Consider the following 18,620-nt stretch of genomic DNA (forward strand, 5'->3'; position numbering starts at 1 on the left):
CGGTTTCCTAAGGTCTTGGGTACCTGCCTAAGGTCTTGGGTGCCTGCTCTTCCTACAAGGTAAGGATGGAGCATTCCTCCTTCAGCCTCCCAACTATGCCGCCTGCGCCCAACCACTCCGCACCCATCCCTCTGGGCTGGGGTCCCAACCTGACGTCCGGACGGGAAGCCCCAGCTCCGGGGCCGCCGCCGCCCGGCCGCCTGGTCTACCTGGGGGCTGTCCTGGTGGTGGCCGCGGCGGGCAACGCCAAGGTCCTGTGCCGCCTGTGCGGCAGCGGCGGGCCCTGGGCGGGTGCCAAGCGCCGCACGATGGACTTCCTGCTGGTGCAGCTGGCCCTGGCCGACCTGTACGCGTGCGGAGGCGCCCTGCTGCCGCCGCTGGCCTGGGACCTGCTGGGCGAGCCCCATCGGGCGGCGAGCGACCACGAGTGCCGCTTCGTGCAGCTGCTGCAGGTCTCCGGCCGGGGCGCCTCGGCCCACCTGGTGGTGCTCATTGCCCTCCAGCGCCGGCGCGCCCTGCGCCGCCCCCAGGGCGCCCCGCTGCCCATCCGCGCCCTCGCCGCGCTGGGCTGGCTGCTGGCGCTGCTGCTGGCGCTGCCCTCGGCGTTCGCGGTGCGCGGGGCAGCCCCCTCGGCGCCCGCCGTCCACGCCGGGCACGGAGGGCAGCGCTGTCACTACATCTTCGCGCCCCCGCCGCGCTGGCACCGGCAGATCTACGCGCTCTACGAGGCCGCCGCGGGGTTCGCGGCGCCGGTCGCGGTCCTGGGCGTCGCCTGCAGCCGCCTGATCCGCGCCTGGAGGCAGCGCCCGCCCCCGCCCCCGGCAAGTCCCGGCCAAGCCCCGGCCCCATCTGCTGGGGCGCCCACCGCGAGCCCTGGCCAAGCCCCGGCGCCCCGCGCGCTGCCCCGCGCCAAAGCGCAGAGAGTGAAGATGAGTCTGGTCCTGGCGCTGCTGTTCGCGGGCTTCCAGCTGCCCTACTTCGCCGCCCGGCTGGCCGCGGCGTGGTCGTTGGGACCAGCGGGAGAGTGGGATGCCGAGGACTTGGCGGCGGCCCTGCGCCTCGTGGGGGCGGCGAACAGCGCCCTCGATCCCTTCGTCTACCTCTTCTTCCAGGCCCGGGACTGCCAGATCGGGAAGTGGCTGGGGAGGCGCCTGGGCGCGGACTGCTGCGCGCGGAGGGGAGTTACGGAGGACGACGAGGAGCCTCACGGCCTCCGGGCGCTCCACCGCCACCGCTGGCCCCATCCCCACTATCACCACGCTCGGCGGGAGCAGCCGGAGAAGGGCTGCCTGCGTCCCCCGCCGCCGCCCCCCTGGCCGCTGCCCTGCTCCTGCGAAAACGCATTCTAGGTGGTTCGTGGCCAGAGACAGGGCATCTGTCGCAGCGGCACAGCCTCTGATCACAGCGGGCCGGAGGGTCTCCGAGAGAGTGGCACTGAAGCTGTCCGCTTTCTCCATTCTCCTGATATATATATATATAGTGTTTACATTTTTCCTACATTCTTCTGGTTCCTTTCAGTTCCTGTTCACATTTTTCCCACTTGGAAACCAGGGAGCAAGCCTTTGGGAAATTGTAAAAGTTATAATTCTTTTTTCAAAGTTCTCTTTTACGCTCCCATAGATTTCTGGATAACATTGTCTGTTTTAGCTAAATTGCCAAGCTTTTATTTGCTGGGTTGTCGTCTGTTTTTACTTAGAGTTGTGTTTCAATCAAGTATACCTTGGGGACCAGTTTGCCTTTCTTTCCAGGAGGAAAATCCCCACGTTGCTCTTCCCAGGAGCCTGGAAATTGTACCAGTGGTACTGAGAGAAAAGTAATTGTGCCGTTTTGGGTTTGTTGGGGTGGGGATGATATGTAGTGTTTTTGTTTCATGGCAGTGTTTTCTCAGAAGAAAATCAGTGTGGGTCTTTATCTACAACCTAGCTTCCACTCCATTAGAAGCTGGACTTGTAGGAGAGAGACATACAGCTTCCCTTGGTCCCTTTCAAAAATGCCGAGTTTCAGTAAGCATTCATCCTTGAGCCCAAAGCAGCCTCTACATGGAGAAAAGCACCAAGTGGTACGGGGCGGGGCTCCCTGTCCCAAGGAGATCTGCAGCTAGGAAGGAAGCTGTAACCTCAGAATGCTGTATGTACATATAAAACTCCCTTTTAGAAAATCAAAGTAGTGTCTATTGATGTGGATTGCTGAGAACAAGGTCAAGGAGTAGACTTAGTGGGTTCCTCATTAACTGACCTTGGTTCTGCAGCGTTTATGAACAATACATCCACTTGTTTGCCAGTGTCCTTCAGCTGAGAATCTGCAAGCTTTCCCTTATAGCATTTCCTGTACATGCACAAATGCAAAACTAAGGTGCAGAAAGGGGCAAAGGTTGGTAAAATCTACTTGCAGAGTTGATGCTCTGTCAGGTTTTCGTTTTTTAATAACTTGAAAATTAGTTGCAGACATCATATGCTTACACTTCACCTCTGAAAACTTGAGCATGTATCTTCTAAGACATGCTTGAATAACCACAGAAGTATTATCACTCTTAAGAAAATTAGCATTGATTCCCTAATATCATAATGCCCGGTTCATATTCAAATTTTATCTTTTGTCCTCAATATAATTTGTAAAGATTTTTTTCTTTTGAACTAAAATATAATTACAGTCCATCATTACATTTGATTGTTAAAGCTCTTTAGTCTCTTTTATTCTAAAACAGCCTCCCTCACTTTTTTATTTATTTTGTATAAAGTACACAGAAGCCAATTTATTATATCCCCAAAATTAATAATATTCAAAACTTTAGAATGCAGCATAAAAATTGAATGGTGGGCTTCCTACTTCATGAATATAAAGCAATATATTTGCCAAATTCTGATGTCAGTTGTAGCATTAGTAAAATTCCAAACTACTGAACAGAAGCTACAGGGGCCTGAGGAGCTGATGTGGAGGAGAAAGAGGTTTAGATGCCATTGTTATAGTGCAGAGAGGAAAAGAGAGGGCGCTATAGAAACATCAATGATGAGGGGGAATCACTGACTGCCTGGCTCCTGCAAGACCCATACCTGGAACTGAGTCCCCAACCAGGGCCTATGCCCTGACCCAGAATTGCACCCTGGCCTCCTCGTTCATTTAACCAAGCTAAACCACTGAGGCAAGCCAGCCAGTGCTTTCTCACATTTTCTACAGTGTACGGCTTTCCTCCACTATAAAAGTCTCTGATATCCAGTAAATTTAAGGCTATAGATATAGGATCTTGCACATGCTCTATATTTGAAAGATTTCTCTTTTGTATGAAGTCTCTCGTGTACAGTAATACATGAATGGCTTTTAAAGACTTGACTACATATTTCACAATCATAAGGCTTGTTCCCAGTCACATTGGGTGATGTTCAGTAAGTTCTCACTGCTGGTCAAGGACTTATGACACTCCTCATATCTGTAATTCTTCTCTCAATGCTACTCTGCTGCACAACAAGGCAGGAACACTGATTAAAGGCTTTGTTACATTTTTACATTCATAAGGCTCCTCTCCAGTGTGAACTCTCTGATGCGCAGTAAGGTTTGAGGACCATCTAAAGGCTTTGTCACATTTTCTACATTGATAAGGCTTCTCTCCATAATGAACTCTCTGATGATAAGTAAGGTGTGAGGACGGGCTAAAGGCTTTGTCACATTCTCTACATTGATAAGGCTTCTCTCCAGTATGAACTCTCTGCTGCTTAGTAAGGTGTGAGGAGCTGCAACAGGCTTTGCCACAATCTACGTTTATAAGGCTTCTCTCTGATGATAAGTGTGAGGACTGTATGAATGCTTTGCCACATTCATTACATTCATAAGATTTCTCTCCGCTGTGATTATCAGATGAATACTAAGTGCTGAGTGTCGGGTAAAGGCTTTGTCACATTCTGAGCATTTATAAGGCTTTTCTCCCGTATGATTTCTATGATGATTAGTATGTCTCGAGGACTGACTAAAGTCTTTTCCGTTTGCCCCGAGTTTGTAAAATTTTGCAATAGTATGAATTCTTCCCTTATGTACATTGAGAGATGAATGGCATTTGCCACATGCTTTACATGTGTAAGCAGCCCCCTCCCCAGTATGAATATTCTCTTGTTCATTGTAATTTGATGATTGCTGAAAAGACTGGACACGTTTACTTCCTGTGTGTGTCTTCTCCACAATAGGAATAACCTGATGTATGCTGTGATTGGACAGTTGGTCAAAGACTTTTCCACTTTTATAGTGGTCCTCTGCAAGCTCACTTGAACGATGATTAAGATGTGACTCTTGCTTAACGTCTTTCCAATGTTCAACCCACTGATAACTGCTATCTCCATTATGTATACTCAGTATTACTTCAGAGAATAAATCTTTTATTCTAGGCTTTGGCATAAAGACCTGGTTATCTTTAGGTGGTCAAGCCAGACGGGCCAGGTTGCTGTAGTTCTCCAACATCACATCCATGTACAATTTCCACTGAGCTGTATCCAGGCATTCCCACTCCTCCTGAGAGAAATCTACGGCCACATCCATGAAGGTCCATGGTCCCTTGAGAAGCAGCCATTTGGTCCTGGTCCTGATAGGGGTCTGGGTTGTTTTCTCAGGTGACAATACGTTAAGGAGTCCCAGAATGTGCCTTCAAAGGCATCCGCACCTCCTGTTAATCAGCTCACCTCACACTCGCAGTCAGGAGGATCTGGAAATGAGGAAAAGGCCACTCCCTCCTGTCCTTTGTCACAGGTAAAAGTCAGTCCTACATGGAGACCACACTGTGAGGTGTCTTATTTCATCTTCATGTGTCTCTCCTCCCAAAGACATCAAAAAACTGCACTGTGAGAGGCTCCAGAGCGGAGACTTAAACAAGGACTTCAGCGCCTGCAGCGCCCCTCAGCCTTCACTGCTGGGAGGTGGAGGGAGAGCATCAGCTTTAAAGCACAAACACCCTCCACAGGGAAAACCACCCATCTTCCCTCCCTGACCTTTTTTTTTTAAAAGGTATTGTGTTTTGAAGAGACCAATCCAGTTATCTTTCAGAATATCCCACAATATTAATTTAAAAAATATTTCCTTATGATATCTTCTAACGTATTCATCTTTTCCCAAACAGGTTTCTTTACAGAAGTACCTCTCAGAGTCATTATGTTACTGCACAAAATGCCTCTCCAAGTGTATACCTTTTAGGAGCCTCTGATCTCTTCACAATAACCCTTCCTTTGGGAATTGTCCTCATCTCCAAACAGAAAACACACACACATATACACAAGCCTGTGGAGTCATATTTCAGCTATGTAACCCCACCTTTGGGGCTAGCCCATTAGAAACACTTCCTTGAAGATGAATGCAGATATAAGTGGTTACAGAAATGTGGACAGTTTTATGGAAGAAGATGAGAAAAACAGGATTAAATACCTATTGTTTATAGGTGAGTTTGAAAGTGATACAGTTATTGTAGTTATAATGTAGTTATAACTACATTATATTGTAATATTGTAGTTAAAACATAATTCTCTTGCCTGTACCTGAGGGAACAGGCAAGAGAATTGTGTTGAGTTAGGTCCTAGAGGAGATACAACCAAGATGACACACACTAAAGTCAAGTCAGCTGGACAATACCAGAGCAAGTACAGGTCTGGCTTAGCTGTTGGTCTGATGGAAGGTTATCTCCTATTGTTACCATCCAACTTTAGGAAGAATTGTTTTTTGCACAGTGCATTATTTATGCAGGCTCAGAAAAAAATCCTGGGCTAGAAAAAAAGTGGAAAATAAAACTCTTACCATTTGTAACTGAACGGATGGACCTGGAGAGTATTATGCTGAGTGAAATAAGCCTGTCAGAGAAAGGTAAGTATCACATGATCTCACTCATATGTGGAATCTAATGAACCAAATGGATGATCAAAAATAGATCCAGAGTCATAGAAGCATGAACAGACTACTGAACCTCAGAGGGAAGACAGAGGAGGGTAAATAGGAAGAGATAAACCAGTGAACTTATATGTATAACCTGTGGACACAGACAATGGGGTGGGGGGTGAGGGTCTGGGGAAGGGAGGAGGGTGGGAGGGACAGGAACTGGCTGGGAGAGGTTAATGGGGGGAAAAGGATGACTATGTAATACTTTCAACAATATTTTTTTTTTTTTTAAGAAGAAGAAACGCAGTGTCTGTAAAAGCATGTGGCAGAGATATTCTTACTCCCTATGACCAGAGAAAACCAGATGGAGCAGTAGCAAGAAAACCAGATGGAGCAGTAGCCACAGCAGAGCCCCAAATGTGCACAGGTGATACCCCAGGTGGCACAAAGGTGAGGAACAGTTGGAGAATCACCTCTGCAAGCATGTTGCATAAACCTAATTCATTCCATAACAAGAGGAGCTGAAATCAGCCTCTGTGTTAAAGACTTAAAATGCCACTCGCAGAAGATGTGGAAACTCTGGCACTCCATAGACTCTCCCTCAAAGCAGCACACCCAGCCCAGAAACACCAGGCTCTGTGGAGGATTAGACGGGAACCCACATCCCTTCCCCTGTGGTCTCATGTAAAAGAATTTCAATTGGACTAACACTCCAGGACTCTATCCCCTATTAGGGTGAAAAGGGAACCGTTAAAAACAAAACCAACAAAGATGGACAATGTTGTCATTTATGGAGGAACAAAGGGAGTATAAGTATGTTTATGGGAGGAAATTACTTCAATTCAGAACACAAAATTTGAGACAGTTATGTATGAGATAGATTAAATATGCTATGTTGCAATCATAAACTGAAATCTTAAAATTTCAGTGGCTTAACACCATAAATGTTTATTTTTCACTAAAGTTGCGTGTCATTTATAGCTTGATAGAAGTTGCTGAGTTGGGGGAGCGGGTTGGTAGTCTCTTTTCCACATAGTCACTCAGGGACCCAGGCTGGTGGAGGCTCTACCATCTAGAACAGCAGTCGCCAACCAGTTGTCCATGAAATCTGAAAGGTTGGCGACTGCTGGTCTAGAACGTCAATTGTTGTGACAGAAAAAGGAGGTGACTGGAGAAGTCTTGTATCAGTTCTGCTATGCTTAAGTCTAGGTGCACTTTCACTCACTGTTCATTGGCCAAAACTAGTCACTAGGTCTCAATCAAGTGTAAGTGGGGTTGGGAAACATGGGGCAGTAGATGGGATGCTTGGTGAGCATCATTCTTTCTGCCACAATACCCAGGTTGGAATATCAGGCAGGTATGAATATTGTGCACTTCCATTTACAAGTCATAAGCAGATAGGTGGCATTTAAAGCCACCCTCACTTTCTCATCATCGGAATTCCAGTGGACTAATAAGGGCAATGTTATCTTTTTTTCTGGTTTGAAGGAATAGGAAATCCAGATTGATGGATATTCTTCAAACTTCCCTGTAGTGAAACTGGCAGCACACAGATTTTTTCACTAGCTCACAAGACAAGCCTGGCTTAGGATTGAAGGCAGTTTTTGAACCTTTCTGAGAGGAAGGACTTAGTCCTGGAAAACCCTGCCTAGAAACAGCCTGGTGCTCAGACCAGAGGAGTGAGGCTCAAAGGTGAGAAGAGACAAGTGACACTATCTGCAAAGATATTGAGGAGGAAGATCACAAAAGAAAAGGCAGTTTTTTGTGTTGGGTTACAAAACTCATGCCAATGGTTACCACTAGGTGTCACTAGTAGGGAAGGAAAGAATGAAAGTTAGGAAGAAAGTGCCTCCAAATGCCTCAGGTGGACCTTGTGGGAGCTGAGCCTACACTGGCTGGAGCTGTTGTAAATGGGGGAGGGGGGGAAGGGGGGAGGGGAAAAATGTAAAATGACAGCATGAATCATGAATTTTATTCTGAACTGTAATGACTTTCAAATGGACTTCACGGGCCCCTGCTCTTAATTCATGAGCATGCCAACACTGCATGTGTGTGTGTGCATGTGTTTGTATAACTGAGTCTCAGAAGTGGAGAAAGATAGTTTTTAGCCTACAGTTTTCAAAGCGTTTTATCCTTTTCATGACTACTCACATTATTTCTTTCAGTGGAGGTTTAAAAAAAAATCCCATTTCTCTCTCATGCTTGTATATGTATATATTCATGTATATCTACTGAGTTCTTCAGTTTATTCAAAATCAGATTTAAGGTCAGTGGATCTAAGATGTGCCTTATCTTAATGTCCAGCTTATGCCAAAGCAAAAAATAACTTTTCATTAGAAATAGCAAACCTTACTTAGTCCTTCAGTGACACCAACTGAGGACTACTTACATATTCCACATGTCAATAAAATAATTTGGGATTGCTAACAGATAATGTAAATTATAATAAATCCAAATATATTTTATTATCACTTTGGTATAGCAATTCTTCAAAACTATATGTTTAATTTGTGCTTGAATCAGTGAAACCAAAGGACAAACTGGAAAATCTCCCATAAAATACAACTATCACCCTAAAGCTATACTAAACATAATAAAATTCTGAAGAAAATGACATTGTAAGCAAACTCATTATTCTGGGCTTCTCAATCTTTTACATGTTTTGGCTCAGAGGGAAAAAAAAAAAAAAAAGTCATTTGCATGGCATTTTGGGTTAAATGGAAAAGGCTTCTGGGTTTCAGCAGCCCAAGGCCCTATTGGCAACTCAAGGATCTGCGATCCGTGTATCAGAATATTACACATAGATTGTGGTTTTCAACCTGACTACTGGAATCACCTGGGAAGTTAGAAAAAATGTATCCTTCTCCCCCTCAAGATTTTTACTTCGTTGGTCTGGGCATCAGGATTTTTTAATACCCCGAGGTGATTCTAATAAGTTTAGCCAGAGTTAAGAACCACTGCATTAGAAGACAGTCAAGGACGCTTTAAAAAAGCACACACACAAAATAAAACTATCCCAGCATCTAGCTCCCACTTTTGAACACAAGTATAAGGTCGTTGTTGCCTTTTCAATTCGGAAAAGTATAAAGAGAAAAAAAAAAGTAGAGTTCAAAATATGAAAGTGAAAATCTTTCCTCATTTCTCAAAAAAAACCCACTAAGCTATTGTTTTTTTTTTTTAAAGAAAAAGCTTATGTACATACCTACGTATTTGTATCTCGAGAAACAATTTCTTCCACTAAAGAGGGTACACATAGTCTCCACTGTTTATTTCCTGTGACCATTCCCTTGCCGGTGATCATTTGGCTATACTCATTCTTCCTTGCAATAAAGCATCTTTATCAAGGGATTCCATGCATTGTGACTAAACGTTTGCAAATGTTTTTACAAGGGCAATAATCCCTAGAAGTGAGATCGCTGGGTGCATTTAAAATGTGGATAAATGTGGGTGAAATAAACAAAATAAAGGGATGCCACCTACGTTTGTGAGACACAAGATTACCAGGATTTGGCTCCCTGGTCCCGGCAGAGGGCTGGGCCGCGGCCGCTGTTCAGTGAACCCGGAGGCGGGCGCTCCGGGTCACGTGGGCGACTGGCCCCGCCCCCGGAGGCCCGGCGGGCGCCCGGCGCCCCGGCTCTCGCAGTAGCTTCTCGCGGGGCCCGCGGCGGCCGCTCTCGCCGGGGAGAAGCGGGGACCAGAAGGTAAATTCCGTTCCGGCCGCGGAGTCTGGTGGCTGGGCGTGGGGCGGGGCGGGCATCCCGGGGCCGCTGCTTCCGGCTGGGGGGCGGGCCCGGGCTCGGACTTCCGGCGGCGGCGTTGGCCTCGGCTGCCCGGAGCTGGGAGGGGCGCTGTCCAGTGGCCTTGACTCCCCTCCTCCCCCCGCCGTTCTGAGGACCGCGGTCTCCCCGGGCCGCGGCCCCGCGCCGGTTAACCATTAACCCCGGGGCAGCTCCCGCCAGGCCCAGGGCGGCCACACGCCGGGTTCAGCCGGAGCCCGCGCCGCCGCCTCCGCGGCTGGCGGGCGGCTTTCCCCGCTTCCCCCGCCTTGTGAGCCCCAGGCGGCGGGTCCGCCTCGGCTTCTGCTCGTCTCCTGAAGGGGGCAGGCGGACAGCCCACCTCCGGGGGGCCCCGCCGGGACTGCAGACATTTACTAAAATGTCCCAGAGCGTGAATCCTGTGCCCGGAGCGGGCGGAGCCGGAGCACGGCCGGGCCCCGCGCAGAACACCGGCTGCCCTTCCTGCCGCGCCGGGGCCCCTGGCCTCCCTCGCCGAGGCGGGATTCCCCGGTGATCCCCTCTCTCAGGTCCCAGGGGTCCCCTGGCGATCTCCCCTCCGATATCCCAGGGGCTCCCCTGGCGACCTCCCCGCCGGTATCCCAGGGGCTCCCCTGGCGATCTCCCCGCCGATATCCCAGAGAGATCCCCTGGCGATCTCCCCGCCGATATCCCAGGGAGGCACCCCTGGCGATCTCCCCGCCGATATCCCAGAGAGATCCCCTGGCGATCTCCCCGCCGATATCCCAGGGGGGCACCCCTGGCGATCTCCTCCGATATCCCAGAGATCCCCCCTGGCGATCTCCCCTCCGATATCCCATGGGGCTCACCTGGTGATCTCCTAATATCCCAGGCCCTGGTAGCCGATTCCATAACGGCGGTGCGACTTCATTAAATTATTGGGGGAAAGCTTCCTTTTTAAACATTTGTTGGCAACAACTCTTACACATTAGCGTTCTTTAAATAAATAAATAAATAAATAAACAAACAAATAAATAAATAAGGAGGGCCGCCATCTGTCGTGATATATACGGTGAGAGAGAGATTTTTACTGTGTTAAACGGTCTGGTACCTTTCAGATTGTTTACTTGCAGGCCACGTGTTTTTATAAACCTTACCTGGCTGCCTGGTATGAAAAGGTAATGTTTATATTTGCAGATTCACAAGGATGTGGGTAAGGTTTATATTTCCACGTTCACAAAGGTAGACTCATAGGATCTGGGTTTGAATCCTGACTGCTCCTTTGTGAGTTTGAGGAAGCTTTTGTTTAAAAAGAGCCCTTTGCCCTTGGTTCTCTGGTCTGGAACAGAGATAGTGTACCGCTGGGTTTTGTGGAGATTAATGAATTCACATACGCCCAGAGCCCAACCATTGACACGCCCTGAAAGATCACTAGTTTCATCTATTATTCTGCCATCCACAGAGATGGCACAAAGATATTTCTCTTCTCTGAACCTAAAAGCAGAGGTGACACCTGGAGCTATGTAGACCATGTCTCCAGACTTAGTAAAAGCATTGTGCTCAGTGCTCAAGAGGAATAACAAATTCCTTTAATCTCGTGTCTCTTTTGGTCTCCAGTGTCTTATAGAAACTGGATTACTGTCTATTTTTAATGTAATCTGAATGGATTCCTTATGCTGGAAAGGTAGCTAATAGACACTGGGACCCATTTAGCTAATTTGTGATTTTATGTGGTGTCAACACCTTTAGAAACCCAATTTTAGGCATGAGTCAAAAAAAGAAATATTTCCCAAAGAGTGAACTGTGGAACAAAATGGCTAATTTTTTTCAGAAAGACGTCTTCCTCATCTATCCTGCAAACTGGGTAACCTGTTTAACTTTTCACTTTCTTTTTATCCAGTTAAGATTCTACTATCTTAAAGTTGATTCAAAGTAGAGGAAATGTGTGGAAGCATCTGAATAGTGCATCGAAGTAACAGTAGTTAAGGTGAATACATTGACTCTTAAGCTGTTCTCTGAAGGGACCAACTATACTCACAATATGGTTAAGAATAATATGGGTGTTAATTATAGTCACCAGATATCATAAATAAATAAATAGAGCCATTTATGATGCATATAGGGAAGAATTATTTGAAGGATGAGATAATAGTTTCCTAAGCAAAATGAAAGACTATGATCATGGTTCTCAGAAACCTTTATCATTAGCCCCAGCTTTCTCTGTTCATTTCTTATCAGCCCCTGGAAAGTTCACTACAGTTACTTTTTTTTTTTTTTTTAATTGAGGGCAAAATCCTGCAAAGACTGCATGTTCTAAGAGACTGAAACTTGAGGGAGGATTGTATTTAGCTCTCATTTATTTGGGAATGGGAGAGAACTTACTTAACCTTTGATGCTACTCCACATCTCATGTATTTTGTTACTTGCTTGATACTAGTATTTCCTTTCTAACTTTTGCCTGGAAAAAGAAATAGAACTATTTATTAATTTCCTCCCCTAATGCCACGTTTTGAAATAAGCTGTACAAAATTCTCAAATAGTCCATTAATGATCTATGCATAGGCACATTCTCTAAGGATAGAAAGTGCCATTTTATCCCATTTTTCTTAGATTTTGGATTAGTTGGGTCATAATTATAAAGTAGGATACAATATAAATTTTGAAAAAGAATAATTTTAAATATAAGACTAAATGTAATACTTTGAGATGTTTAAGAACATTTGTATTTACCATCTCCTTGCTTTTCTTTATAAATGTACTCTTTATACAGTGTCCATGAATAATGTTTTTGGTTTTGCCTGTTTTTGCATTTGATAAAAATATTTTTTTCCCCTTAAAGTTATATTTTTTAAATCCAACTTGACATAGCCATACTACTGCTACATTCTACAATATTGACTGAATAATAATTTAAAAAATTATCCATTTCACTGTTGATTGATTTTGAGTTGTTTCCTGCCCAATTTTGCTATTGTAACCTTTCTTGTGCATGTCCCCTGGTGTACCTCTGAATGTTTCTCTGTAATACACAGAAAGTGGGATTATTGGGTCATGAATATGTTCAGCTTTACTAGGTAATGCCAAGCTGTGGGGAGCACTAATTGATGTCATCACACTATCAGTTAGTTGCTCTGTATCCTTGCTAATACTTGGTATGATTTTTTTGCCAGTTTGTTGGGTAGAAAATAGTATCCCATGTGTACTTTGCTTTTCACTTCTTTTAAATTTTTCTACTAGTAAAGTGAAGCATCTTTTTGTGTGATTAGAAGCCATTCAGATTTTCTCATCTGTGAAATGTTTGTTCTATATTTTGCCCATTTTTCTATGATTATTTGGTATTTTCTTTCTGAAATATAGTTCATATATTCTGAATCTTAACCCTTTGTTGGTGAAATGTGTTGCAAATTCCATGTTTCTTGCTTTTTCTTCAGCCTGTTTCCCCCCTTTCAGTTCATCTTTCTGTTTCCATTTTTCTTATCATTATTGCCCTTCTGTCCTGTCACAAAATATGATAAAGGGCTGCACGTCCGCCCAACACTGTGGAGGTAATTACTACCACATGAGCAACTTGTGTACTTTGGGTAGCTTCCAAACTGTTTAGAGATGTAGTATTCAGAAAATCATGGCCTTAAAAAAAAAAACAAAAAAAAAACTGTATTTTTTTGCTTTTATTATGACGAAATAATTTTTCAAAAATAGCATAGGTGCTTTTCCCATCCTTTAAAAAAGGAACTAGGTTAATTAGAGCAAAGTTTAACAACGCTAATGTCAGAGCACAAATTTGACATGTTTGTACAATAATTCCCTAAACTTGATTTGTGTAATAATGCTTTCCTTTATACTTTGAACTTAAAGCTCCTGATTCTTCCCAGCAGCGCACACACACACACACACACACACACACACACACACACACACCCCTCATCCTATACTTCAATTTTGGAGCTCAGGCTCTAATATCTATCTTCCTTATGGCTCAGAACTAACTTCAAAATAGTGGTGTATAAATCCCTTCTATCTAAAGCTCATTTCTACACATTCACATAGATATTTTACCTCTTAATCATTTCTGTTTTATGAACTTTTTTTTAATTGACCCTCACCAGAGGATATGTTTTTATTGATTTATTTTTATTTTTTTAGAGAGGGAGAGACATCGATATACACTTGCCTCCCATGTACTCCCCAGGGGTCAAAATCCAAAACCTAAGTATGTGTCCTGAGGGGGAATCAAACCCACAACCTTTTGGTATCTGGGATGACACTTCAACCAACTGAGCCACCCAGCCAGGACTGAATTTATTATTTAAATGAGCTATCCTTTCATTTGCAAGTTGATGAGAGAGTAAATCTTAAAAATTGTCATTACAAGAGAGAAAAAATTCCATAACTATGTATACTGCTGGCATTAACTAGACTTATTGCACTGATCATTTCACAATATATATATCAAATCATGTTGTACACCTTAACCTAACATATTGTATGTCAGTTATACCTCAAAATTTTTAAAAAGCTAAATGAGCCAATGCTCTGTTCCTACTAACATTTTCAAACTTCTAGTCAGCCATATAGGATTAAATAAGTATTTAGAGAAACCACTAGAAGGCCTGAAGACTATGTTCTTAAAATATACAGAAGGTGTCCTTGAAAGGGTTGCTTTCAAAGAAATAGGCTAAATATCCGGGATGAGAAAAAAATCTATTTATAATACCTGCAAATGCTTCTAAATCTTTGTTTGGCAATATGAGTTTATATACTGCTGTAAATTAACTGAAGAGAAGCCATCTCTTTGAATGCCCAAATGAGGCAGAAGAAACTAATGACAATTTCTTAATTTAAGAAAGAAAGAAGTGTTCATTCACACACATCTGCTAGAATAGTCTGGTTGCTCTGTAAGAGCTGGCTGTCCATGCAAGGCAAAACCAAGTGAACCGACCCAGTAATTTCACTTCTGGGGATTTATCCAAAGAAACACAAAACACAAATTTGAAAGAATATATGCACCCCTATGTTCATTGCAGCGTTATTTATAATAGCCAACCTATGAAAGCATCCCAAGTGCCCATCAATAGGGCAGTGGATAAAAAAGCTGTGGTTCATATCTACAATGGAATATTACTCAGCCATAAAAGAGAATGAAATCTTACCATTTGAGACAGCATGGATGGATCTAGAGGGTATTATGCTTAGTGAAATAAGTCCATCAGACTTATACTGTATGATTTCACTTAATGTGTGGAATCTAAAGAACAAAATAAATGAACAAACAAACTTGAAACAGACTCATAGACCCAAAGCGAGAACTGGTGTTTGGAAATATAGTGAATATTGTGTACCTATGTATGGTGCCAGTTGAGGTACTGGAAATATTGAGGGAAACATTATGTAAATTATGATTGTCTAACCACTGAGCTATACACCCAACACCAATACATAAAGAAGGGGGGGAGGGAGATAATACACCTCAACCCAGAGGTCGAAGACTACCCAGACTATCGTGAAGTCCTAAATTCAACAGGATAGCAACCAAATGTTGTTTAGCATTGAGTTTGATCGGGAATAAAAGGATAGTGAAACTTTAGTCTTGTGTTTTAAGAGTTCTGAAATATCCACCTTACACACTGAAATGAATCTAATACAAGTCCAGCTTTAAAAGTGAGGAGTCCTCCCTAATTTTGGCAAGCTTTAAAAGTCTGTAACTCAAAATCATTACTGTAATTTAGTATTTTAAAATGTATTATATAGCTACAAAAATGCTTCTATCAATTTCAGAGAAATCAGACTTCTCTTACAATATGATTATCTCTGAGTTAAGATATAGTCTGACTAGTGAAGGCCACTTACCAATTTTTTTTTTTCTTTTTCATTTTGGTTCAGCTAGCATGGATCTTGGTAGCCCTGAACAAGATCCTGAAATGAAGGAAGAATATTCTTCTGTCTATGTTGGCAGAGAAGAGGACATTAAGAAATCTGAAAGAATGACAGCTGTTGTCCATGATAGAGAAGTGGTCATTTTCTATCACAAAGGAGAATATCATGCTATGGATATTCGCTGTTACCGTAAGATTTTATTTTTTATTTGTAAATCTTGTATTTGTTTGCTAACAACAAAACTATCAAAATTTCCAGTGACTAGATTTAATACTCAATTTCTTTTCAGACTCAGGAGGACCTTTACATTTGGGAGAAATAGAGGTATGTAAGATTAAATCTATTCTCAAAAAAACTCAAATGTTTTCTATTTATATTCTTATTTCATTCTGTAGTAAAAAGTAATTTACATTTGTCTTTGCACTATATTTTAATGCTTCTAGTATAATTGCTAATATTTTAGGAATTTTCAGCCCTACAATGTAAAGAAAACCATTTCACAGATAAATGTGAGAACTATGTATGTCTTCTGACCTACCAATTGCACTCTGAGATATCTACCCTACAGATATAATTGCACAAATGTTTAAATGTATATAGGAGATGGTCATTGTAGCATTAATTATTGTAATTAAAAATGACGACAACCTAAATGTTTTAACAATAGGAAACAGTTTAAATAAATTATGAATAGCCATGCTGTGGAATACTATGTTTTTCTATTTCATGAAACTGATAGCCCGCACACTCTATCCCTCTCTCTCTCTTTCTCTCTCTCTCCCCCTCTAACTAGTACAAAGTACAATCTTAAACATAGTGTTCCACTCTCTCTACACTTCATATATACCTAGTTCCCCACCTGCGCTCATGTCCTCATGTAAAAGGACATGTGTATTAAAATTATGTTAATTTATAATTTATGAAAATATGAATCTTTTCTAACAGTTTTCTGGAGATATAATGTCAGTATTCCAGCACTTCGAGTGTTTAAAAAAATGTAAGCACCTGGTGCTGATAAATGTGGAAGAATTTCTCCCAATTTCAGACCATGACAGACCTATAGAACTGTAAGACCTTGCTACTTAAAGTATGTTCCATAGACCAAAGTATGTTTCATGTGTCACTTGGAAGCTTCTTGGAAATGCAGTATCTTGCACCCACCCTAGGCCTACTGACTTTAAACAGAATGTTGGTGACTCCTGTGCTCTTTTAAATTTGAGAAGTACTGTTTTAATACAATTAAGAAATTGAGAATTGACTACTTTGGATCATAAATTGCTCTTCAATTAATATATGCACTCAAGCTTTTAGTAACCTCTCTTGAATTATATCTGAAGCTTACCATTCTTCCAGAAGTTAGTGAAAAATTCCTTAAGAAGCATCTGAAGCCATTGCCTCATTTCTGTCAAGGAAGTAACACTGACATCTAATATAGTTCTCTCATTTATCTGCAGCAATAGGTATAGTCGCTGAGCTAGTAATCTCTGGCAGAGCTCTAACACACTGGGATTCTCATCAACAGCAAAAGGGATGATGTGATGACTGCTAAGATTAGATCCTGTCTGATACTAATTTCTAAATGGGAAGGAAAAAGAAAAGTCGTCTTGTTCTTTAACCTGGTTCTTCTGCAATAGATTCCGTTCTGAGTCTGAGGTTTATTGTGAACATTGGAAATAGCAAACTATTAAATCAATTATTTCCTTCCCTAGGATTTTGATGGACGACCATGTGTAGTTTGCCCCTGGCATAAATTCAAAATTACTTTGGCAACAGGAGAAGGACTATATCAGTCTATAAACCCTAAAGACCCATCAGCAAAACCCAAGTGGTGTTCCAAAGGAATAAAGCAAAGGATTCATACAGTGACAGTGGACAATGGGAAAATTTATGTGACTCTTTCTAATGAACCTGTTAAGTATGACTCTGATTTTTATGCCACTGGAAACTTCAAAGTAATTAAGACTCCTTCCTGATAAAATCATATGGCAATGAAAAGTATAAATGTTTTAAAAATAACCTTGCTTCAATACCAAAGATGATTTTTTTCCAACATAGGCCCATTACTTATCTTTAAAAGTCATACAGTTCTTGATAGGTTCAATAGCACAAGTACTGAGTATGAAGAATATAAAATGCATAGGTCTGGAATGTGCACTTAAAGAAGGATGAAGGTAATTTGAACTAAAATGAAGAAAATGTATACAATAAGATCTATTAAGGAAAATTGGGGGGGGGGCCTCCTTATTTGATGTAGCAGATTTTATTTATCATGGAAAAGTTGAATTTATACAAAGTATACAGAATTATATAATAAACTCTCATCACCCAACTTCAGCAATTTCAGCAGTCTTCCATTCTTGTTTCATTGATACCTCCACATATTTCCTACCTCTCCTATTTGGTTGTTGTTATTACTTTTTAAGGTAAAATTTAAATACATTGAAATGCTTAAATATTAACTTCTGTCTTTTCAAATATGTAAATAGCAGACTTTTTTACACTTAAAAATTGCCTCCAGAAATGCTGAATTTAAAAATAAGAAACTTATCAATGTGCTAGACATCAAAGCCATGTAAATCTTGGCTCAGTTTCTCTGGTCAAAACAGATAATCTCAACATAGGAAGACACAGCTGCTGCCCGGCCCTGGGAGACGTGAAGTCTCCTATTCGGTGAGCTAAAGTACTTTGAATGCCTATATGCAATTTTCAAATAATTGTTTTTATTTTTAGAGAACTTTGTGCATGTATGTACAACTAAGTGTTTCATGTAAATGTTACAGAGGGAAGAAATGTAGGGTGGTGTTCCTCAGAATCCTTTCTGCTAAGTTGATGTTAAATGGCTTACCCTGCCAGTTATTTTTGGCCAATGCTGTTCTGGTTGCCTGATTCCCGAGGTGCTGGTGATCTAAAACTTGACAGCACATAGAATATATTACACTAGAGGCCCAGTACATGAAATTTGTGCACGGGGATGTGGTAGGGGGGTGTTCCCCAGCCTGCACCCTCTCCAATGTGGGACCCCTTGAGGGATGTTCAACCGCTTGGTTAGGCCCCATCCCACTGAGATCAGGCCTAAACGGGTGGTTGGACATCCCTCTCACAATCCAGAACTGCTGACTCCCAACTGTCCTCCTCTGCAGGCGTGATCCCCCCTACTGCCCTCCCCTGCTG

The 18,620-nt window shown here is 42.7% G+C and overlaps 2 protein-coding genes across 4 annotated transcripts; both read left to right on the forward strand.

Moving 5' to 3' along the window:
* Positions 1-1,457, forward strand: GPR150 (G protein-coupled receptor 150). Its single transcript, XM_084880632.1, has one exon. The coding sequence runs from the start codon at positions 66-68 to the stop codon at positions 1,347-1,349; it is 1,284 nt and encodes a 427-aa protein (XP_084736758.1). The 5' UTR covers positions 1-65; the 3' UTR covers positions 1,350-1,457.
* A 7,956-nt stretch (positions 1,458-9,413) lies between these two features.
* Positions 9,414-18,458, forward strand: RFESD (Rieske Fe-S domain containing). Of its 3 annotated transcripts, XM_084881972.1 has the most exons (6): positions 9,414-9,542; positions 10,709-10,753; positions 11,476-11,562; positions 15,456-15,638; positions 15,739-15,773; positions 17,159-18,458. In XM_084881972.1, the coding sequence occupies exons 4-6, from the start codon at positions 15,461-15,463 to the stop codon at positions 17,420-17,422; spliced, it is 477 nt and encodes a 158-aa protein (XP_084738098.1). In that variant the 5' UTR covers positions 9,414-9,542; positions 10,709-10,753; positions 11,476-11,562; positions 15,456-15,460; the 3' UTR covers positions 17,423-18,458. The 3 variants fall into 3 exon arrangements, with proteins under 3 accessions (XP_084738098.1, XP_084738099.1, XP_084738097.1); XM_084881973.1 differs by lacking the exon at positions 11,476-11,562; XM_084881971.1 differs by lacking the exons at positions 10,709-10,753; positions 11,476-11,562 and having other exon boundaries at positions 9,415-9,542.
* Positions 18,459-18,620: the final 162 nt, after the last annotated feature.

This window comes from Pipistrellus hanaki, assembly GCF_964339955.1.
Source record: "Pipistrellus hanaki genome assembly, chromosome: 4".
NCBI classification, from domain to species: Eukaryota; Metazoa; Chordata; class Mammalia; order Chiroptera; family Vespertilionidae; genus Pipistrellus; species Pipistrellus hanaki.

Excerpts from the sequence above, each read along its gene's own strand:
- RFESD (XM_084881972.1), top strand. The coding sequence starts at position 15,461 with ATGGATCTTGGTAGCCCTGAACAAGATCCTGAAATGAAGGAAGAATAT. Across the intron at positions 15,639-15,738 it reads TATGGATATTCGCTGTTACC|ACTCAGGAGGACCTTTACAT; the intron begins GTAAGATTTTAT and ends ATTTCTTTTCAG. Across the intron at positions 15,774-17,158 it reads TACATTTGGGAGAAATAGAG|GATTTTGATGGACGACCATG; the intron begins GTATGTAAGATT and ends TTCCTTCCCTAG.
- GPR150 (XM_084880632.1), top strand. The coding sequence starts at position 66 with ATGGAGCATTCCTCCTTCAGCCTCCCAACTATGCCGCCTGCGCCCAAC.